Here is a 21,358-nt window from a genome sequence, read left to right on the forward strand (position 1 = left end):
GATCGTTATGGCTGAGAAACTTCAGTCAGGGTGAGAAGGTGACATCAGAACACAATAACTAATAAAGGGCAACAATTAATTCTTCCTAACCAGGTTGCTCTGCAGGGTTTTGTTTCAGTGCCTGAACACTCCTGTAATAAGTCACAGTAAGGTCTAAGTGTATCTATGGTTTCCTTAGAAGGACGTGTAACAGGACTGCCAATCTCCTTTGCATTGCAGTTCTAGCTCTAGGAAGGCAGGACAAGGCACCACAAAGCCACGTGTACAAACGCACATCTCTGACTCTACCTCTTCTACATCAAACTAACGTCATGGGTACGTAAAGTAGCAAAAGCAGGATGCTTAGAAAAGTTGGGCTTACCAAAAATCATAGTGTATAAAAGTGTTTACGTCAGCGCCAAAGTGTTATTGCAGAATGCCAAATATTCCAAGCACAACCGACCAGGAATAGCACTTCTGAAACCAGTTCAATACAAAAAGTAGCTTTACAAAAAAAAGACAGGCATAGAAGTCTAGTGTTCTTTGGAGTCGTTTATGGTGATCTCTTAAAAACATGACTGAGCTGTTGATACCAAAAATCCAAGGGAAACCATTTTCCCACTTTAGAAATACTCAAAAATTGGTTCTTAAAAAAAAACAAACCCGCAGTGCTATTCCTCAGTGTTGCAGTAAAAAGATCATGCATAGTAGTGCAACGATTGTGATCATGCAAAGCTGCAATCCAGATGCACAGAAAGCAGATCAGGTAAATGCAGCGCACAGGGCTGGATCCCACGCACCCTTTCTTTAAAGGAGCAACTAACAGATATCCTTTCAGGTTGCAAAAAAGAAAAGGGGAACGCTATAGTTTAAGGCAAGTGTGATCTTTAAAAGGTCACTTCAGCTTTCTTTAGGACAAACAGAAAGTCAAACAGCTTACAAAAGTTCCCAGAGAGACTCCAACTCCAAGGGCTCTCAGCATTCAGTTTTGCATCGCCCATCATTGCACTGCTATCCGCCACGTACAGCAGCTACTCGTCGCTAACGCTCACACGTTTTTTGCTTAGGACAGCAAAGATTTGTAAGTAAATATCACCAGAAAGACCTATACAAAATAAAGGCTCTTAACTACCAAAAAAGAAAGCCACTTGAAATGCTTAAGGTGAACAGATGGCAAGCATCCAATTCGTTTGGTTTCGTGATGTTAAAGGGCATCCTGACAGGTATTCATTTGCTGCAACCCGGAATTTGGGGTAAGTGTAAGCTGTCAGTTGCTTTGCTGTTGTTTGATCTCACCACGTTCTTGGAGACACAACTACATGTTACCTCTGCACCGTGAGCTCCTGGCTGTAGTGCACAAGCCTGGATTCAAACTCCCTGATGTTCGAGGTCGTTCAAATCCAAGTTTCACGTGTGAGGCCATTCTCAACCATTGCTGCGATTTCAAATCCAAGAGAATTATAATATATATGTGTATTTATATATATATATATATATCTATTTTAAAAGCATTGCCAAATAGTTCTCAAATGGCTTTTCTGGAGACTAAGTTCCCTTCTATACGAAAACAGGATAGACCAACAGGTACAGCTCGATGCGTTGCACGTATGACAACTGTTATAGAACTTCTGGAAGAGCAATAAATTCCAAAATACATAAATATTCCTTGTACCATACAGAAAGACAGGTATCCCACACCAGTTTGTAGATGGGGACCAAACGTTTGCAAAGAAAATGAATGGGGGCAAGAGAACTCTTCATATGAAGAACCCAACGCCCCGCAACAATGGTAACATAACTGCATTAATAATATGACTTGCCATGAAAAAGAGGTAAGGAAAAAACAAAGCCTATAATTAAGTCTGCAAACTTTAGGTAATTACTGTACCTGGTCTATCCACCATAAGTTTGAATAAACTGCGAGTTCATGCAAAAAAAAAACAACAAACCAGAACAAAACAAAAACATTGCTATCTTATATGAAAGGAGCAGTCTGTTAGAAGCATTGTTACGGAATACGCAAGAAGTCGTCTCTTTTTTTGCAAGTGCTGTTTACTTAGTGAGTCTCTTGGCTACATCACTGTAAGCTATTTCAATTTCTTTGTCTCCAGGACAGGTATTGGTGAACTCATCCCTGCTGTAAGCGTTGGTCAGGTATCTCCAAATCCCCGTCATTTCTTTGGGGATCTCAAAGTTGCGATATTTTTTGGCCACCACCTGGAACAGAAGGGTTAGTTTACAGACTGACACACACGAAGCACTTCTCCATCACTCATTCTCTCACTATATATTGCCCTTCCAACACACGCACGTTCTGCAGAACCCGTCCCTCTGGGATATGCCCAGACCCGACACCACCCTGCTGGCTTTAATTCTGTCCTCACCAAAGCAAACACTCCTGCAGCCAGGCAGAAGCTTAATCTGTGGCTCCATCTGCAGTACAAAACGTACAAAGGTCACTGGAAGCAGCGAGAAGAGACCAAGCCGTGCTTATGCAGGTCCACCTCCTCTCCTGCACTTACTGTGCTACCTCCCTTTCAGCTTTCTATACTCCCCCCCCACACACTGAGCTCCCTGTACTGCCATATATACTACCATATATACTACCATATATACTACCATATCCTATACTACCATATCCTATACTACCATATCCTATACTACCATACTTTTCTGCTAATATCACCCTTAAATGTAGGTGGGAGGACATGCTTGGAAGGAGCTGAACTCCAGCATGCCATAGACCATAAGTGTTTTTTCCCCTCACGTAACACCCCGCAGGCCATTTACCTTCACAATGTGTAGTTTGGGCAGGAGGTTGCAGTCTGCTAGTGTCATCTCATTGCCATCCAAAAACTTGCGGGTAGAAACTGTGATATCCTCCATGCTGTTCTCATCTATCTCATCGGGAAGAGGAGAGTTCAGGTACTCATCCAATTTCTGGAGGGTTTTCAAGAGGCCACGTTCTAAGCCTGTAAAGGAAGGAGTTCAGAACAAGAACAAGAAAAGAAATGAACTCCAGCAAGCAAATTTCAAAGCAAATTAATCCTTTCAACAGCAACACCAGCTGTGAAATACAAAATCCACATCACTGTGCTCCCCAGAACAGGAGGCACAGTGCAGCACCGCCAGTCCTTGCATAGCTCCTGTAGCAACAGCACTGCTGGTGTTGGCTTGGAATTCACTTGTGGTGACTTGGGACACTGAGACACAACCGGAATCCCTTTAAATATCACATAGATGCATGTTATCTAGAAGTTGGTTTACACAGGAGCTTGCAGCACTTTAAAATTGCTCTAAGAGTGTTTATTTTTGGTTTAAAAAGTGGCTTATGTCAGTTTCTTAAGACTTTTCCTAACTGGCTTAAAGTAATTAGCATTAAGCTAAGCCATTCATTTAAACGTAATCTCTTTAATGTCACATGCTCAGCTGCAAGGCAAGGACTGAGCAAGCAGCTGTGGAGGTTCTGCACGTCCAGCAGCAGAGGGCAGCAGAACCCATAGAAACAAAAAGCATTTCTCAGCAGGAGAAAGCACGCAGCTGTTGTGCCAGCCTGCCATACACACACAGCCCACAACACACCCATTTATTGCCAGGGCAGAACAGAACGCTGGAAAACCTCTGTGTTAAAAGCACTGTTTCCTACTTGTCTTCCACAGCAGCTGTTTTTCCAACTCAATGCAATGGAAAGATTGCAATTAATGCTGAGGAAACACTGCAGTGTGTGCACGGTACTGACTGCAGGGACCTACCTTCGTTAGCCTCCGGCCTGGAATTTTTGATAAATGCAGAAAATTTGGCAAAAATATCCATTCCAGCAGTGTAGGACTCGGGGTGCTTCGGAGAAAGTTTCAGGTATCTAGAAAGCAAAAAGCAGAACGATGACGGTCAGCAGGAATCAACTCATAGGAAACGGCTCCTTCAGCAGAGCTGTGACACAGAGCAAAGGGGCAAAGAAATCCCAGGCTCCAGATCTTTGAACAGAAGAGGAAGGCCGTGCCGCACTAAAGGCAATGCCTGCACTTTGCCATTGCCCCACGGCTGTGGTTTAGAGCCCACGTTTCACACGCTTGTGCTGTGTAATCTAATTATCTCAAGAAGTGCTCGATATTTTCAGCCACGGCTTCCAAATGCTCAGCACTCTTATCTCTGGGACTCGCCGTCACGTCTGATATAATGAGCTTCCAATTTGCATTTTGTACTCATCAGTTCTATGCGATCATCCCCAATCCATCTGCTTACAGAGAACTCCAAACTATTCCCAAAGCCCCATCTTCCATTTATGGCTGCCAAAGGAGTTCCTAATTAGCGCAGGGAATCCCTCTAAGGACGCCCCATCCAATCTAAGGTGACGCATTCTCATTTCAACACTTACTTTGGTGGAGCCAAAACTTCTTCCAGGAACTCTTCAATCTTGTTCACATCCGTTTTCACTTCACCATTATAAGTTATAAAGGGTGGATGGGTGCCTGGAGCCAAGTTTTGAAGGTCTGCTGGTTTTCTAGGGTGAAATACAAAGGAATACAGCAATCAGCTCGGCACATCCACCACCTTCCCATGCTACAATCCCAAAAGCACCGATGGAGGTTCCCCAATTTCTTTGGCAGTTGAGAAAACATATCACCAGTTTTCTATGGGAAAGCAGCCTCACATCTCCATTAATGTTCTCTTACCAACAATTCAAGTGCTTAAGAACAGCCACTTCCTTCCTACCTTCTGGATGGGGTTTTTTATGGTACAACATTACATAGCACGGCTGGGACAGGGAGATCCACAGCTCTACACCCCCAACATGCTTTCTCTTTTCCAAGACCTGGACTACAGAGTTTATATATAGCGTAATCTGCAGGCAGAGATAATCCCCCCCACTCTGCACAGAGCTCCTCTGCAAATAACCAAACCTGAAGCCAAGCTAAGGCTCTCTGCTCCATAAGGAATTGGCTTCTCCCTCCTGTAGTGGGGCTGGAAAGCCTCCTGGCCATGCTGTGCAGGGAAGCAGGTTGGTAATGTGAACAAACAGAGCCAGCATGAGGAAGCAGAGCTTTTGGGGACAACTCTGTTAAGCAGCACAGTGACAGGTCTGCTCTGGAAATGCAGCTTCTATTACAAGATTAAGGTCCCCACTGCCACAATTTTCCCCTCCTGCCCACTACAAAGAAACAGCAATGGGACACGGTGCCACCGAGTACTTACTTAGGGCAGGGCTGAGCACTTGGCTGGACGTGTAAAAACTGAGTAAGGATTTTCATTCTCAAGGCCATGAAATCCCCTGCTTTCAGCCAGGTGGCAGAAGTCAGACGTTCGTACAAGAAATGAACCATTTTCAGTCAATTTTTAAGCTTCCACGAAGCACGAATTGTCACTGCCCTCTTCCTTTTAGGATTTAAGCTCTGCCATTGGTGAAAGCATTAACTTTAGCTGAACACTAAGTTTAAATACAGCTCTGCAACCCAACAACAATTAGAGGAAGCCATCGTGGCTCGCTTCCAGTTCTGCGTTTTGCCTTGATAACATTCCTCAAAGGGAACGTCGTGTTAAAAATCCAGCACAGGAGGACCAGCAGATTTACAGCAACACTACAACAAAGAAGCATTTAACTTCAAAACCAGCCTAACCCAACAAACCAACCAAAGCCTCCCTTCCCACACTCTTTTCCAAAGGATCAGAGCCCATATCCCAAGGGTTGATACGCCATGAACCCCCATTGCCACTCCACTTGGACCACGTGTATCGTTGTTAACCTGAGGTTAACAAAGCACAGCCTGAGCCCCACAGGGCTGGCTCTGACTCCCCACTTTGGGTCTGACTCCCCAGCAGACATGCAACAAACTCTGGCTTACTGCATTGTGCAGGAACAGCCCCGAAAGGCTCTAAGTGCCATCTGCCTTTACAACGATGGCAGCAGTGAAATGAGAGCCCGAAGAGCAACGTGAAGAAAACATCAGCAGGAAACAAACCCAACGTTGCCACCAGTTCCTAAGCAGCATTTCACGCTGCTGAAGGTGCACTCAGCCCTGGGCTGTCTTTACCATTTACTTTATTTAATCTTCCATCTGCCAAATGACACAATGGAGATGTTTAAAATAGGATTTCGAAACCCAACTGCAGGCAGCCCGGCCCTGAGTGCTGCTACAAGCCCAACAATGCTCTCGGGATGATTTATGTACTGTAACTCAGCTCGTCAGCAGCACAAATCAGATGAAATGCTGCTTCTGTGAAGGGGAAGAATAAAGGCTCTGTCTGAGCACACAGAGGGAAGAAACGCGTTATTCCTTCGACAGAGCTGTGCTTCCCACTTTGTTTGCCCGTGTGCCCGTGTTGTGTCCTCAGAGGAGAACCGAGGGCTGCAAAATGTTCTCTGTGAGCGCAGGGTGATGCTCGGTGCAAGTATGGAAGGGAAAAAGAACATGTCGCAAAGTCAATGAACCCAGACTCATTCTTTCCAGCATCTCAAGCTGTTAACTTGTGAGCTCTTACATCCAGCCCTGACCTTTAGAGCTGCACAGACAAAGCTGCTTTTACCCTTGAGCAGAAGTCACCCTGGGGCTGAAGCTGCAAGGAAATGCTGCCTTTTGGCTAGCAAAATAAATCCAGGTGCGAAAAGCACTGTTTGCTTTCTTATCACGGGATAAAAAGACAGTAATTAGCTCGAACAATGGATTTGTGAACTCAGTTTCCTATGACAACAATGGAAGTGTTAAGGCAGAGTCTATCCAGCACTTACCACATTCTGGTAATGCTAACAGGGGGACAAACCACCATAAAACATTTCCACTCGAGCAGCTGGCATTCTGCAATGCACTGCAATTGAAACCACCCAGAAGAGTCCTGTTTGTCTCTCCAAAGCTTTATTAAAAGCAATCAAGTTTGCATCACCCTCTATTCAAACCTGAACCAGCCTCAGTGCTCCATCCTTCACCAGGAGACGTTCAGCGTGCAACAAAATACAGAGCTCATCTGACTTATTCCATGTTTTCCCCATCCAACATAACTTACATCTGCACTAATACCCCACATTGGCCAAAGAGCATCTTAAAGCTGCAAACAATGGACAAAAGCTGCTTTTTTTCCTTTACCCTCTGTTGGAGTGGTCTGCCTCGGTCTTATGGCAGAGAATTAGGTAATACTGGTCATTGAAAACCAGCATTGTCAGAGTCAAAATGGAGGGGGAGGGTGGAGGATGTGTTATTTCTTGGAGCGAAAGCAAACCAAATCAGCCCCTTCGAAACCAGATTAAAAGAAGAGAGCGAGTCCAGCAGGATGCGCACATCTGACACTCTGCTCTTTGGAGAATGCTGCATTTCTATTGGCTCCAAAAATAAGCTCTGTGTGCACAAGCAGTTTCTCCTCTCCAGAGAGTTCAGCCAACTGACGTCACGCTGGTGCTGTGCAAACACTGACCCCACCAGAGAGAAGCAAACCTCTGCTGGATGGGGCACGACTGCCTCTAATAAAAGTACACCCAACCTCAGCAAACTGAGATTGCTCCGTTCCCATCTCTCCCTTCTCACCCATCCAGGTATTCCTTCCACAGACAGAAGTCACAGCTCAGGTGACATGCAGCCACTCCTACATTCTCACTGCATGAGAACCAACCTCACCTTAATATCCTTAAAGAGAAGGGTGGACGCATGTTATTATTTGTGACAGTTCTCCAGCATCCATTGGTTGCTGAATCAAAGTTGCAACCTGCACTGCTCTGCTTGCAGAGACCCCACGTTACTGATTGGTTCTGCAGGTGAAGAACAGAGCATGTTTTTCACCCAGAGGGTGGTGATGCATTGGAGCAGGTTGCCCAAGGAGGCTGTGGATGCTAACTCAATGTAACTCAAGGTCAGGCTGGATGTGGCTCTGGGCAGCCTGGGCTGCTGGTTGGAGACCCTGCACAGAGCAGGGGGTGAAACCACTCTATGGTTTTATTATAGACACTACTAACATTTAAACCATGGTTATTGCTTAATATTTCTAAGGATTATATACATTATGCTTCAGAAAATAAACCATGCAAGACTTTGAAGCCCCATGCAGCACTACACTCCGGCTCCTGAGATGCACCAAACATTCCTTACCTCTTCAGGTCAACTGTTGTGACACTGAACACCACTCCCTTCAGCCAAAGGATCATGAAGAGCCTCTGTGAGAAAGGGCAGTTTCCTATGCTTTCCCCATCGCTGCCAGCCTGCAGGAGAGAGCAGATCACAGCTGTTAGAAGGTGATGCACAGACGGGTGCTCAAAGCTCTTCATGCAGAGACAGACACAGCAGCAAATCACGGACATCGCTGCCTGCACATCATTAGCTCTCCCAAAGAGCAGAGCATGCTGCAGGAACACCCCCAATGCACCGAACAGCACCCAAAGGTATCCCCATACAACACACAAAGGTAGGCACCCTCAGAGCACACTGCACATAATAGGCCTCTGTGTTATCTTATTTCTATGTGTTTTCTCCATAGATCTCCCCACCACGTTGTTTTGGTAGCAGATACACCTCAAACTGCAGAGCAATTCACCCCGAGCAGCCACGCATTCAACAGCAGTTTTCCAACGTTGTTTGTTGGATTGATTCCTTCCCCGAGGCGCAGCAATTAATTACAGCCATCTTCCAGCCCATTGCTCATCTCACTGCATGGCACTGCAGCGAGCCAACTGCAAAGCAGCAGCTCCAAACCTTGGCTGTACCAACGGGTGTTACAAGGAAGAACGGAGCTGTGCACGCTGCAACTTTGCTGCTCCTATTCCAAAGACTTTTCTTTTTTTCCTAATAGGAAACTTATCAACAAGTGCTGCCACAAGAAAGGTTATTGTATAACAGCAATGAGCAACCCCAGGGCAGCCGGCCATGGCACGCATCCCATCACAGCTCTGACAGTGCAGTGTGTAGAGCTGAGCTGGAAAATCTGAGTGGGATAAAAGCAGACAGTGGAAACCTTGAGTCCTGTTGTAACGTCTGAGCTCTGCTTCAGGAGCTGAGGCCGCTGGATATAAAAAAGCTCCAGGATTTTGTGTATTATTACAGAACGCTTCCAAGATGACTTCAATCAACCCGGTCTTTGGGTATATATTGATTCCTCCATCGCTGCTGGTATGAGGCTGTACTGTAGGACACACTGACTGTCCTCTGACACTGAAACAAGCAACGATGTGAAACGTGGGGCAGACGACTGGAAGGGCTGAATGCAAAGCCTGGGCTCTGACTGGTGGGGACCCATTCAAACAAAAGCAGAGTAAGGTCTGGGCACTCACCAAAGGATCTGCTGTTTCTCCAGCTCTCTGCCAGTTCCCGGCCACTGAGAGAGGCCCCAATGGGGAGAGCACAGACAGACTGTGCAAGGGACAGAGCTGAGCAGCAGCACTTCCAAAGGGCAGGGAAGAAAGGAAGCTTTTTCAGCCCGAGTGCCTTCAACTCAAAAAGATCTTTTACCTTTCTGCAGGCACCAGGAAAGCAAAGCTCATGCTTTGCTGTGGACAACGCACAGCCATTTTAATTCAAACCTTTACCAGTTCCACTAATGAACTTTTAAAGAAGGAAAGTCGCTGGGTTTTGTGTTTGCTTTTTGCTTTGAATACATTGCATAGAGCAGCCAGCCTGGGCGCTCAGCTCAACACACAGCTGCTGCACCATGAGCAGCATGTGTTCCTGCTTCCCACCATCCCACCCTAAGTAACATACCTATCTATATACCTATATATACCCCATGTATCTATATTACTGCCCAGACTAATTCACACATTGGAGCAGAAATGATTCTGTGGTACAGAATTGATCTCAGCCTTCAAGGGTGACCAAGCACAATGCTGGGCTCAGCCCACGAATCCACTCTTAAGGACACAGAGCTCTGCTCACTCATCTTTAATTCAGCACTCCTGACACCAAAGCCAGCCAGCAGAGCGAGCTGACAGGACACAAGCTGCTGAGGTCTCATCTCACCTGCACTCATGTCTTCTTTTTCACCATGGAGTTCTATTATTTCCAGGGGAGGACTGAAGGATCGAGGCTAAAATGAAGCACTCCCCACCTCAAGGAGCGGTGCTACCAATGTTGGGCCGTATGGAACCCAAAGCAAAACTGCTTTGGGGACAAAAAGTAGTTGGTACATTATGGCACAGCACAGACCCACGGCTTTCAGCGAGGCTTTTCTATCTGCATTCACAGCGTTGTCCCACTTCTGCTCCAAAAAGTCCCAAGTTATTCTGAGCACATACTGGAAAAGGAATGCGGTCAGAACGCCAAGAAACTTCTGGCTTCAATGCTCTTGAGGCAAAGGGATTCTGCTTTGTAAGTGCTTGCCCAAGAGGCCCGTTCCTATCTTCCTGCTGGTGCTCAGACCTCCGTGCTGTGTCACTTGGAGCAGCACAGTGCATTGCTGCATTGCTCCTTGGGTCACACATAGACTTATGCAGGGAGATGGGCTGGTCAATATCTTTGCAGGAGCCACTTCAGAGCCATTTCCTCCAATGCAATAGATGGAAGTTGAAGCAAACAGACTAAAAATAATAATAACGATAGAAGATAAAGGCTTGAATTCAGCAAGCTGTATCTTCGGTTTTAACTAAGCAAACACTCTGCTGGGAAGACGACGTGAGAAAAGCAGCACGGTGCATGCCCATGGCCCCAAAGAGCAGATAAGCATCTCTCCTGCATGTTTCATGAGCACTGAGCTCATCCCAAAAAAATAAGCAAATCATCCCATACGGAGCAACGTTTGGAAAGGGAAACGCTTTATGGGGAACTAACAAAGTGATCCAAGTGAAAGAACACACAGCAGCTCAAAGCCCAGGGGTGGAAACGCAGACAGGAGCGGTCCGACGTTCCCCACCTAATACACACAACAGCCCAGCAGTATCAGCCTCAATCCTTCCAGCTCAGCTCTGGCCTTTATCTCGCCGAGCTGGATAAACAGAATTCCGTGCTGCTTGCAGGGCAAGGCTTGCAGATAAGATGTGCAGGAGGAGGGGTGGGCGGGCACCACCTGGGGCAGAGCAGTGGGACAGCACAAGTGATCCCTATATGAGCCATACTGATGAGCACAACCCTTCTCTTCAACCTTCATAGGGGAGCTTCAAGCTTGCTGACGCTCCATCAGGTCAGCTGTGCTCACACCTGGATACAAACCTGCCAATACAAAAAGCCTGGGATGATTAACTCGTGGTTTCCATACCATGATCATCACCCACCCCACCCAAGGGAAAAGCAACCTTAGTACTGCTGGCTGTGTCATCTTGATTCATCACCAACTCCCACATCAGCCAACATCCACACCAACCCAACCAGCACTTCAGAATGAACAAATGGAGCTCCTTAAACCGGGAAAGGGAACGTTTATCAGCCCATCCAAACAGCCCCTCCACTGCTGGGCCACGCATCCAACTCGCACAGCGGTGCCCATTTCAGGATGCAGCTCTATTCAGCCTCGTGATGCAAGTTGGGGTTATTATTGAGAGCCCCATCCATGACTTCCTCCTGACCTGAGGGAGGAAAAATAAGCAACCTCACCATTTCCACCCCTTTGACACCAAGGCAACGAGTTTAACAAAGCGACTGGGTTGTAACAAACCCAGATAAGATAAAGGTGGCCAAACGCAGGGCAATTTGCTATGACACATTCTTGCAATATTATTAAGTAGGAAACTGCCAATTGGGCTGCTGACTATTCAGTATTATGGGTCTGTCTATAGAAAAATCCATTGGAGTTCCAATGTGTGAAAGCAGCCATACAGCTGAAAACCAGAGAGAAAACAGCCCCAGAACTGCCCAGAAATGAAAACATTGCTCAAATTCTCACAACTCACTGAAGCAGAGCTGCAGTTCTGAACTGGCACCCCCTGCTAAGCGGCCACTCAGAGCAAGATAAAAACACCATCTCAGGCTGAAACAGGGGGTCGGAATTTGGATTGAGGAGCTGCTAAAGCATGAAGGTTTGCAGGGAGGTTTGCTTGCTGTTGCTGTGCATCCCACATCCCTTAGCACTGGGATCCCAGCTCTCTGCATGCAAAGCAGAGCTCCATCCTTCAGGACACATCATTAGGATCCAGCACAGCGTGGCACACCGGGGCAGCTCAAACAGTGCTTTGAAGGACTAAAAGCCAACAGACCCGTTGCTTTCTTTTTTTTTGCTTTATTTTTAGACAAAACCACCACCCCGTTTTCCTACGCTTAAAAATAGCAGCCTTCCAAAGCACAGCCCAAAGTCTGGCCAAAAGAGTCATTCTTTAACAGAGCCAAAAAGCTCTGAAGCCGATCCAGTAGCACTGAGTGATCTCGTTAGCCATGAAAACACACAGATATGACTTCACTCCTGGATTACACTCCTATATTTAGTTTATACCTAATATGGCCATTCAGTGCACAGAACGCAGTCATTTCCTCTCCTTGCCCTTTGTCTGGCCAACAATACGAGGAATCAGGCTGAACTCCTGGAGAACTCGCACACAAAGAGGGCTGTAATTAATAGCAGCTTAGCTTATGCTTTTAACTTCTGCATAAACAAACACGGCATTCAGGGCTCTGAAAAATCAGACCGAGTTGGACCCGAACTGGAGGAAAAACAACAAGAAAATAAGAAATCAAAACAAGCTTCGAGAAATGAACCATTATCTTTTAAAGGAAAAGGACGACATTCCGAGTAAGGAATTTACAGCCCTTGACGTCAAGGTCCTATTTCAGCTCCTATGGGAGACAAAGCGGTTCTGTTTGGGGGTGTTTTAGCTATTAAGTGTCGGTGTAGAAGAGTGCAGGCCTCGCGTTGTGGCATTGCACAGAATGGGTCGTGTGAGGAGCAGGATGCACACACTGGGGAGCAATGCAGCAACTGGATCTCACCCCCTTGTTTTTATGGTGTGCATTGACTCAAGTTTGTGCTTGCAACCCCCTGAGTGCAAAGTCCACCAGAGCACTGATTGCTGCTGAGCTGAAAGTCCAACGAACTCTGGCTGGGATCCCAGAGACGACAACAGCCCTTCAAATGTGAGAGCTGGTGTTATAGAGCTGCAGACCCACTGTGCTCATACGGCCACCTACAGCCCCTCCGCCACACCAGGCTGGGCCCATAAGGGATTATCACACCTCCCACACATCCATCCCTCACCTCTCAGCCATCCTGACCTCCCAACAGGCCAGCTCTTTTAAGAGGATTCCCCCTCGGCCCCACAGATGAGATTCATCCCTCGCCATGGCACTGCAGCCCATACAACACCTCTATGACCGCGGCTCCTTCAGGACCCACCACCAGCAGATCCTGACCAATAAATCACTGCTCCTCCACATCATCTTTGGGAGGGATTACAGATAGATGCTTTCCAGGCCAGTTTCCCACTGCTTTGCTGTCTAAAGGAGGAAAAAGCCTCCAGTCCAGCACAAGGCATGCCCCAATGTGAGCCCATACACATGGGTTCACAGCGATCCCCAACAGCTCTTGTGCTCATAGAACAGCAAAACCCTCACTGGGGCAGGCTGAGATGTTCTCAAGTGCTGAAGTTGTTGCATTAAAACCTCCAAAAGGTGCATAGGGAAGAGCCTCACCTAACAGGATTATCAAGCAATGCCAGCCCCTGACAGGAGCAGTGCTGGGAAGCGATGCTGTGCCTCCAGCTTTGCTGTGCCTCCAGCTTTGCTGCTTCCTCCCATCAATGAGCTCTAATTCACACAAAGCATAAAGCTGTGCATCCCCCTCCTGCCATGTCAACAGCACAAAGAGCCCACCTGCCCAATTGCCGTGTGCTTCCCAACCACTGGGAGTCTGCAAAGGATCCTGATTAAATGTGAACTCACAGCTGTTCTCTGCAGAACAACACACTCAAACAACCCGGTTTTCAAAGCAGGTGCCCAGTTTCCCAATGACACCCCATAGGAAGCTGGAGATACCCATTAACACCTAATTAATCGACAGGGTGCACACACTGCGTGGTGCAGATGGGATACTCCTCAGCCATCACCTACTGCATCCCAGTGCCTCCTGCCAGCAGACCACAGACTTCCTGTTGGTTGGGTTTCCCTTCTCACACACCTGCTTGTCACCTTGCAGCACTGATCCCTCCCTGCCCTCTGGGATGCCAAAGGCCGTGCTGCAAGGCAGCTCCCATCCCCACCTCCTTTGTACACAAGCTCTGTCCTGTGGTTTCCACACACGAGTGGTCCTGTTTGACCCAAAGCAATCGGACACGCTTTTTATTTACAGTGAAAATCCACATTTGATCTCCTAAATTGCAACTCTTAAGTGGCCTGGGTGCGTTATATCCAGACCACAACGCCTGCAATGTGGTCTTCACATTGCTCTGCAATGCCACCGGGGCATATTGTCGGGCCTCCCCATTAATAATACATGCACACACAAGAGGAAACGAAATGAAACCCGACACATTGACACAATGACACATGGTTGGGTTCCCCTACCAGCTCTCAAAGGAAAGACTTGAAATGCATTTGCTCCTTGTTTAAAAGGGGGCTGCAGGCTCCTCAAGTTACCCATTGGGTAACACATCATTATCTCCATCCCAGCCTTTCCTCACCTCAATCCCCTTCTTCTTCACATCCTCCATCGCAGCCCATGAAAACCCCACTTACAACAGACTCATGATGGGTTAACAGCATCCATCCCCCATGCTGTGGGCACCGAATCAAGCAGCTCTCCTTGTCCCATAGTCCTGCTTCCCCAGCTTTAACCATTGCCTGCTGCAATCCCCCCCCCCCATGCTCAGGCCATGCAGTTGCTGCCCTTCATCCGCACACATTTGGCACAGGTTGCTCACCAAATCCTCCTGCTGCCCCATTGGAACAGCTGCAGGCTGACAGCGCTGGGGCAGAACCCAAAGCCCACGTGCTGTGCAATGCAGGAGGCTTTGAAACAAACCCATCCTAACACTCACTCAGCAACTCCAGGCTCTGCCAGATTGCTCCGAGAACCAGAAAGCTGTGAAACAAACACAGACGCCGAGCTTCCCATGGACAGAAAGAGATGAAACCAAACTGGAGAGCTCCACAAGGAAGGCACTGCGAGCGCCTTTCATTTGCCACATGCATTTGCATGGAGGGGTGAGCTTGGCAAGACACAAAAACCCACTAGTCCCATAAGGCTGAACAGCATCAGTGCAGCGTGGGACAGGGAGCAACGCCCAGCAACGGCTGCCGGGGTGGCTTTAGGGGTGGAGATGCTTTTCCTTTGCAGGATCATCCAGGGAAACAACCCTTACCTGAAGAGCACGAAGGGCCAACAAGCCCCGAATGCTTCCTAACCTGAACCCTGTCCTGGAGGCAGGCAGTGCTGCAGGAAGGCTTCCTCCAGGAGGTTGCATGGGCCGGTCCTGGTAAAGTTACATGCAAAAGGTGACAGAAACACTCTTTGCTTTTTCCCTTTCATAGACACCAACGTGTCCAACGCTGAGCACAACGCGGGTATTTTTGCCTTAAAAAGCGATTTTTGCCCATCAAACACACTTTGTACAGCCCGAACCCGACCTGCCGAGGGTCCCATCCCCGCAGCACAGCTCCCATCCCGCGTTGCCCCACGGCAGGGCGGCACGTCCCGGCGCTCGGGGCGGGTGACACCGAACGCTTCCCGACCAACGGAGGCGCCGCATCGTCCCGTTCCGGCCCCGTTCGGTAAAGTTCAACGCGAAAACCAAAGCGCTTTTTGTTTCTGGAGCGGCTCTATTCAAAAGCAGCTCCGGTACTTCTGACACCGGACGGAACGGCGGAGCGCCGCACCGCGATGGGTTGGTTCTAATGGGTTCCAATGGGTTCCAACGGGTTCCAATGGGGCCGATCGGACCGATGGGGCCGCCCGCCTCGCCCCGCCCCTCCCGGCCCTTTGTGCGCGGCCGCCCCGCGCGGCGCCACGGGCGTCACCCGCCGCCGCCCCGCATTGCTGCCGGCCGAGCAGCACAGAACCGGGAGCGGCGGGTTGGACCGAAAGGAGCGAAGCGGGGAGAACCGGGCGGCCGATGAACGGAGCGCCCCGAAAGGCGGCGTGAGCGTTACCTTAACGAAGAGCTCGATGACGGGTTCCTTGTCGCCTTCCTTCAGCCCGTTGACCGGCACGGACAGCGCCATGCTGCAACCGTCGCCGCCGCTTCTCGCCTCGCCTCAGCCCGCCGCTACCGCCGCCGGCTCCGAAGCTCCGCCGCTCGCCTCGCCCGCAACGCGCGATCTGCGGCCCGCCCCGCACACAGCGCCCCGCGGCCGGGAATGGGGGCGGAGCCAGAACGGCGGGGCGTGGTCTGATTGGAGGCGGTCACAGAAAATGGGCGGGGCTAATCTCGGGGGCTGTTAGTATGAAGGTGGGCGGGGCTAACGCGGATGTGGGCGGGGCTATTTGGGGATGTGGGTGGGGTTAAGGCTCGAGTAGGCGGGGTTAACGCGTTTGTGGGCGGGGCTAAAGCGCTCGGGGCGCTTCGGTGGGCGCGGGCGGCTGAGCTCATCGCTGGGCACGGCTCCGTGCGCGCCGCCGAGAGGGGGGGAGCGCGCATCGCATCGCCCGGAACGGCCGTTGTGGAGGGGCGGGGAAGCGAGCTTTTAGCCTAGTTCGTACCGAGTTATTCAGGCCAAGGGCTGAGGAACAGGGGCGGAAAATGCGCAGGAGATTTTGGGCGGAATGGAATGAAACGGTGCTTTGCTCAGAATGGAGCATTCCGGCTCCTCGCTGCCCTGTTCTCCGCCGGCTGGAGGTTTTGCTGTTTGTTTTATGGAGTCCCGCTGTGACTCACACGGGGTGGGACAGCCGGGTGGAGGTGACACCGTAACCAAACAGCGCCCGGCCCTACCCGGGAACCTCCGCCTGCAATTAATGGCAGAGCTGTGCCACAAAGGCCGCCTTCATCGGAGCAGGGCTGGGAGGGGACGGGGGGGGGGTATGGAAGGCATCGAACCGCAGCACGCAGAGCTGGGTGGTGGGAGCTGAACCCCCCCACTGCAGCCCAGAGGGGCGCTGAGGGTCCCACAGCCGGATTCTTTCTCTAACAAAAGAGTCCAACGTGGTGTTCGTTACCCGGAGCAGCTCCCATCCCATCGCTGCCATGCAAACTGCACGGCCCGGCCCCGCTGCTCAACGTCTTTTGGCTTATTTGACTTTCAGATGACAATTTCCTGCTCTCCCGAACCCCTCCTCCTCCTCTCCATTCAAACACACCTCCGGTCTACGGAGCGGTTTTAAAACGTTCCCATTTGTTTCTCGCTCCTTTAATTGCTGGTTACGTACCGGCACATTTCAGTTCTTACTCTCAATTCATTTCAACGAGCTTTACAAAACAAACAGCCGGTCTCACGGCGGCGGTTTCCAGCCCTTCCAGCTGCGAGAAACGAAGCAGAAAAACGAAGTGACACGTTGGGAACTGTTTGCACAAAGCCCCGGAGCCGGAACAAAGCACTGCCGGCCCACCCCCCACCTCCACACCGAGCAGCAGGTCGCTCCCTCCGTGCTATTTTATGCTGCCTTGAGCCTTATTTCCACCCCCCCCCCCCCCCCCCCCGGCCTGGCAGCAGCACAGCGTGCCATTGTTTCACCTCTCAGCACTTCGGCCTTTATACGCAGAGGTTTCATCCCGTGCTTTCCAAGAGCTTTTAAAAGCGGAGGAGGTGGATGTTGTACCCGGGGCTGGAGCACAGCGCCGTGTCTGAGCGTGGGGCAGCAGCTTAACACCCCCCACACCCCCACGCTGGCTCTGGAGCTGCTCAGGGAAGAAAGGAAGGGCTCTAAGTGAGGCCTGCAAGCACGAGGCTGCTTGGGCAGCACAGATCCGAGCAGGGGTGGGTGAGGCCGGGTGAGGAACCTGCCCACGGGCACCTATTAAAAGAAGGGCAGAAACCACAGCGAAAAACACAGAGCTCTCATCCAGAGCTATTCAGGATCCCGGGCCAGGCCGCAGGCAACGTGCAGAGCCTCATAGAGGCACCAGCTTCCCCCTCCTCATGCATGGGTGCAGGGAGAGATGTAGGGCTGCACCATTGGGTTGGACTGCTTTGTTGCTCCAGCAGCAATTGAAGCTCCATGCTCACCCCATCCACGTGGAGGCGAGCAGCCATCTGTCTGTGTGTCTGTCTGTGTGTGTGTGTCAGACAGTTGGCGGTTTGCTGCAGCACTCAGCCAGCTGTCCTCAGGCAGCTCATTCTTCACAGGGGTGAATGCCAAATTGCAGCACCAATTGAAGCACCAACTGCAGGCACCCAGCGAGCAGCTGAGGACGCAGCATCGTGCAGCGCCGTGCCCAAAGCCAACGCTGTGAATGTGATGCCAACAGCTCACAGCATCACTCCGTGCTGAATGGGGCTCCACCCCATCATTGCTTGCTCTCCCCTCTTCTGCACAGCCCCACGGTTAGTGCTGCTCTGGGCACAAAGGGCGAAGGGCTGCTTGTTCTTAGGAAGCGTTCATCAAGAAGTAATTGCAGCTCAGCATCGCTTAATGATCATGGTGCTTCCCATGCTTTTGCTCTGGTTGTTGGCATATGGGCCTGACCCTGGGGAGCTGCATGGTAATTAACGCGTCCTGTTCAGTGTTTGCACTCATGGCACTGAGAGAACAGAAGTGGACAAAGCACGCATTGTCTGCATTGCGTTGGGTCCCCGCACTGGGTTACAGGAGCACTGCTCTGTGCACTGCTCCCACCTCGCTCCCTTCAGTGCCACTGAAACACTGGGGAGGGGGAACGGCTCTGTGGTCCACCTGTGTTTCCTCTTGGGAACCCAGCACCAAACCCTCACTCCATACAAAGTCTTTGTAGGCACGGGATAATCCACCCTCACAACAGAGAAGGCTGAGAGGGGATCTGATCGGGGTCTGTAAGGCGGGGGGCTGGGAAGATGGGGACCTGAGACCTCCGTATCTCCTCCACCTGCATACCTGGAGGGAACAGTCCTGACCCTCTCAGAGCTCCTCTGGGCTTCTCTGTCTGCGACGGTGTCAGCACTGCTCTGTCCTGGGGGTGGCACACAGAGCAGGGATTGCAGTTCCTCCTCTCTGAGTCACCGTGGAAGGAGCCAGATTTTTCCAAAGGCCTCGAGAAAAGAAAAGGAAATGCGTTTGGGGACGAGAAGCAAAGGTCACACAGTGCTACCAGGGCTTAGAAACCATATTTGTACTGCAGCAACATCTGCAGCTCTCAACGCAACAGCAGGAATTGCTCCACCCTCCCCTGACACCCCACAGCCCCACACTGCTGGCACAGAGCTGAGTGTGAACCCAAAGCCACAGGGATGGGGTGAGCAGCGATCCTGCAGGCAGAGCTCTCCAAGCTGCCCACAGCTGCCTGCAGCACACGCTCTGCCTGCTTGGGCTGAAATTCTGGTCGTTGTGAGCAACAGGTATTTAGTTTTGCAATTGTAATCATCACCTCTTTAAGCCTGGTGGCTTTTTTTGTAGCAATACTGTGAGGTTGTGATAACAACGGCCGCTCGGAGCCCCGCACTGAGGCACTTCCACCTCAGGATCCTCCACGTCCACTCCGGGTGACAGCAGTGGGACCCTGCAATTCAAATGACACCATAACAGCAATGTGCATTTTGAGATGACAAACCCAAATCCGCCCCATCTGCCCCTCATCCATTGGGATTGGTGCTCACCTGGGAGACATGAGATTTAGGGCTCCTTGACGGCATGGCAAAGCCCTGCTGTGTAGGGAAGGTCCACACCATCTGCCTGCCATTATCCTGCTAATCCTGCCCTGCTGCTGGTGAATACTTTGCATGGATGGATGCAGTCTGGGGGGGGAATCACGCCGCCATGCCCGGCTCCATGCAGCCACCTTTCCCCAAGGTGCTTTTCCTGACCCAGAGAGCAGAGCTGAAGCTGAAAGCAGAGCTTGTGAGAACAGCATCCTGTATTCCCAGAGCATAAATAATGGAAAGAGTCATTTGCTTGCTTGTAACGGATTAAAAAGAAATAAGAAAGAGCTGAGTTTTGTTTTGGCGATGGTCCCCCTGCGTCGGTGCATGAGAACATGCAGAGATTTTAATAAGCAGAGGTAGAGCCTCAGTTCTGTCTCATATCACAGCAGTGACAAAGGAAACCCTTCCACATCAGTGCTCAGGAAGTGCTGGCACTGCCACAGCATTGCCCTGCCTGGACTCTGAGCCCTTCACATCCCGCTCCCACCCAGTTAACAGATGTATCTGTGGATGTTGTTAAACACCCCGTTTCTTTCTTTTTCCCCCCCTCTTCCTAACTGCATTTCAGTGAAGGTTAAAACAGAACTTTCTCAGCTCCTTTGCTATGGCCAATGCTTTAACAGCTATTTATTCCCTTCTCCCAAAGCTGCACAAACAATCCCCAGTACAAGTTTGGGGGTGAGCAACATCCTCCTGCAACGTCCCCTGCCTGGAAATGGAACCCAAATACAGATTAAGGTCTTTCAGATCACCGTGCATGTTACACAGCAGGAGAGCAGACTCTGCCCTGAACATGAATCCAATTCCCTTTGAGTGCTGAACTTCTATGGCAAAACTCCATGCACACACAGGCCAATCTCCCAGAGCCACACAAGTGGAAAAGTTCAGTCCTACAGCGAGCTCCTATGGACTTTAAGTTATTACACACACCTGCTATTGTTTCCTGTGCGTTGACACAACAAACACATCATTCTTTACTAAGAAGCAGAGATATCAAGTTGTCAGTGACTCATTCCATCCTTACGTTCACTCCCGTGGACTGACTGTTATCTGAATTATTACAATCTCATTAAGCTTGATCATTCTTTCTTTCCTGCGTAGTGAGAGCTGTTGCGTTAAGTCAGTGCCACAAACCCATTCACCTGTCGCTGCAGGAGGGCTGCCTTGACTAACATGTATACACACAGTATTAGCAGATCCAGAACAAAAAGGACAGCGTGATTCACAGCCTGGGGATGCTGTGATGCTGTTTGAGACGTCCTACACGGTCACCTTGTGAGCTGCAGCACCGTGGCTACGGGGGCGAGGTACAGAGATAAGGGCTTAAACCGAGGCTGAGTGGTGAACAGCTCACCATCAGTGTGACTCTGGATGATGTGATGTCTATTACAATTAATTAAGAGAGGAAGGAATCCTATGCCAACAGCTCAGCACCACAGCACAGACACAAACACTGGAGGATATCATCTCAGAATGATTTTGTACTGAAAGTATCCACACAGCAGCATCCAAAACAGTGAGAAATGGTGCCCTAACACAGAAGGGAAGGCTTGCAGTCCCTTGACAAGGATTTGGATGCAATATGGAATCTGGTTGAGTAGGAAGAAATCAAAATAATAACCTAAATCCCACTCAAAAGTGAAACGCTCCTCAAAAAGCAACTGCTCTTTTCCAACTTTAATTATTCCTTGTGGATCGACATACAGAAGAATAAAGAAGGGGGGGACCCTAAGAGCAGAACCTCCAAAGGCAAAAGAAACACTGTTGGGTCTGCAGTGTCACAG

General features: G+C 49.9%; 1 protein-coding gene across 1 annotated transcript; it reads right to left on the minus strand.

Annotated features, from left to right (window-relative positions):
* Window positions 1-1,896: 1,896 nt before the first annotated feature.
* Window positions 1,897-16,152, minus strand: CLIC4 (chloride intracellular channel 4). Its single transcript, XM_072355514.1, has 6 exons — window positions 15,954-16,152; window positions 8,049-8,158; window positions 4,355-4,480; window positions 3,732-3,838; window positions 2,770-2,951; window positions 1,897-2,196 (listed from the first exon to the last, which is right to left on the minus strand). Exons 1-6 carry the CDS (start codon window positions 16,023-16,025, stop codon window positions 2,032-2,034), a joined length of 762 nt encoding a protein of 253 aa, XP_072211615.1. The 5' UTR covers window positions 16,026-16,152; the 3' UTR covers window positions 1,897-2,031.
* Window positions 16,153-21,358: the final 5,206 nt, after the last annotated feature.

The sequence above is a fragment of the Excalfactoria chinensis genome, chromosome 22 (assembly GCF_039878825.1).
Source record: "Excalfactoria chinensis isolate bCotChi1 chromosome 22, bCotChi1.hap2, whole genome shotgun sequence".
NCBI classification, from domain to species: Eukaryota; Metazoa; Chordata; class Aves; order Galliformes; family Phasianidae; genus Excalfactoria; species Excalfactoria chinensis.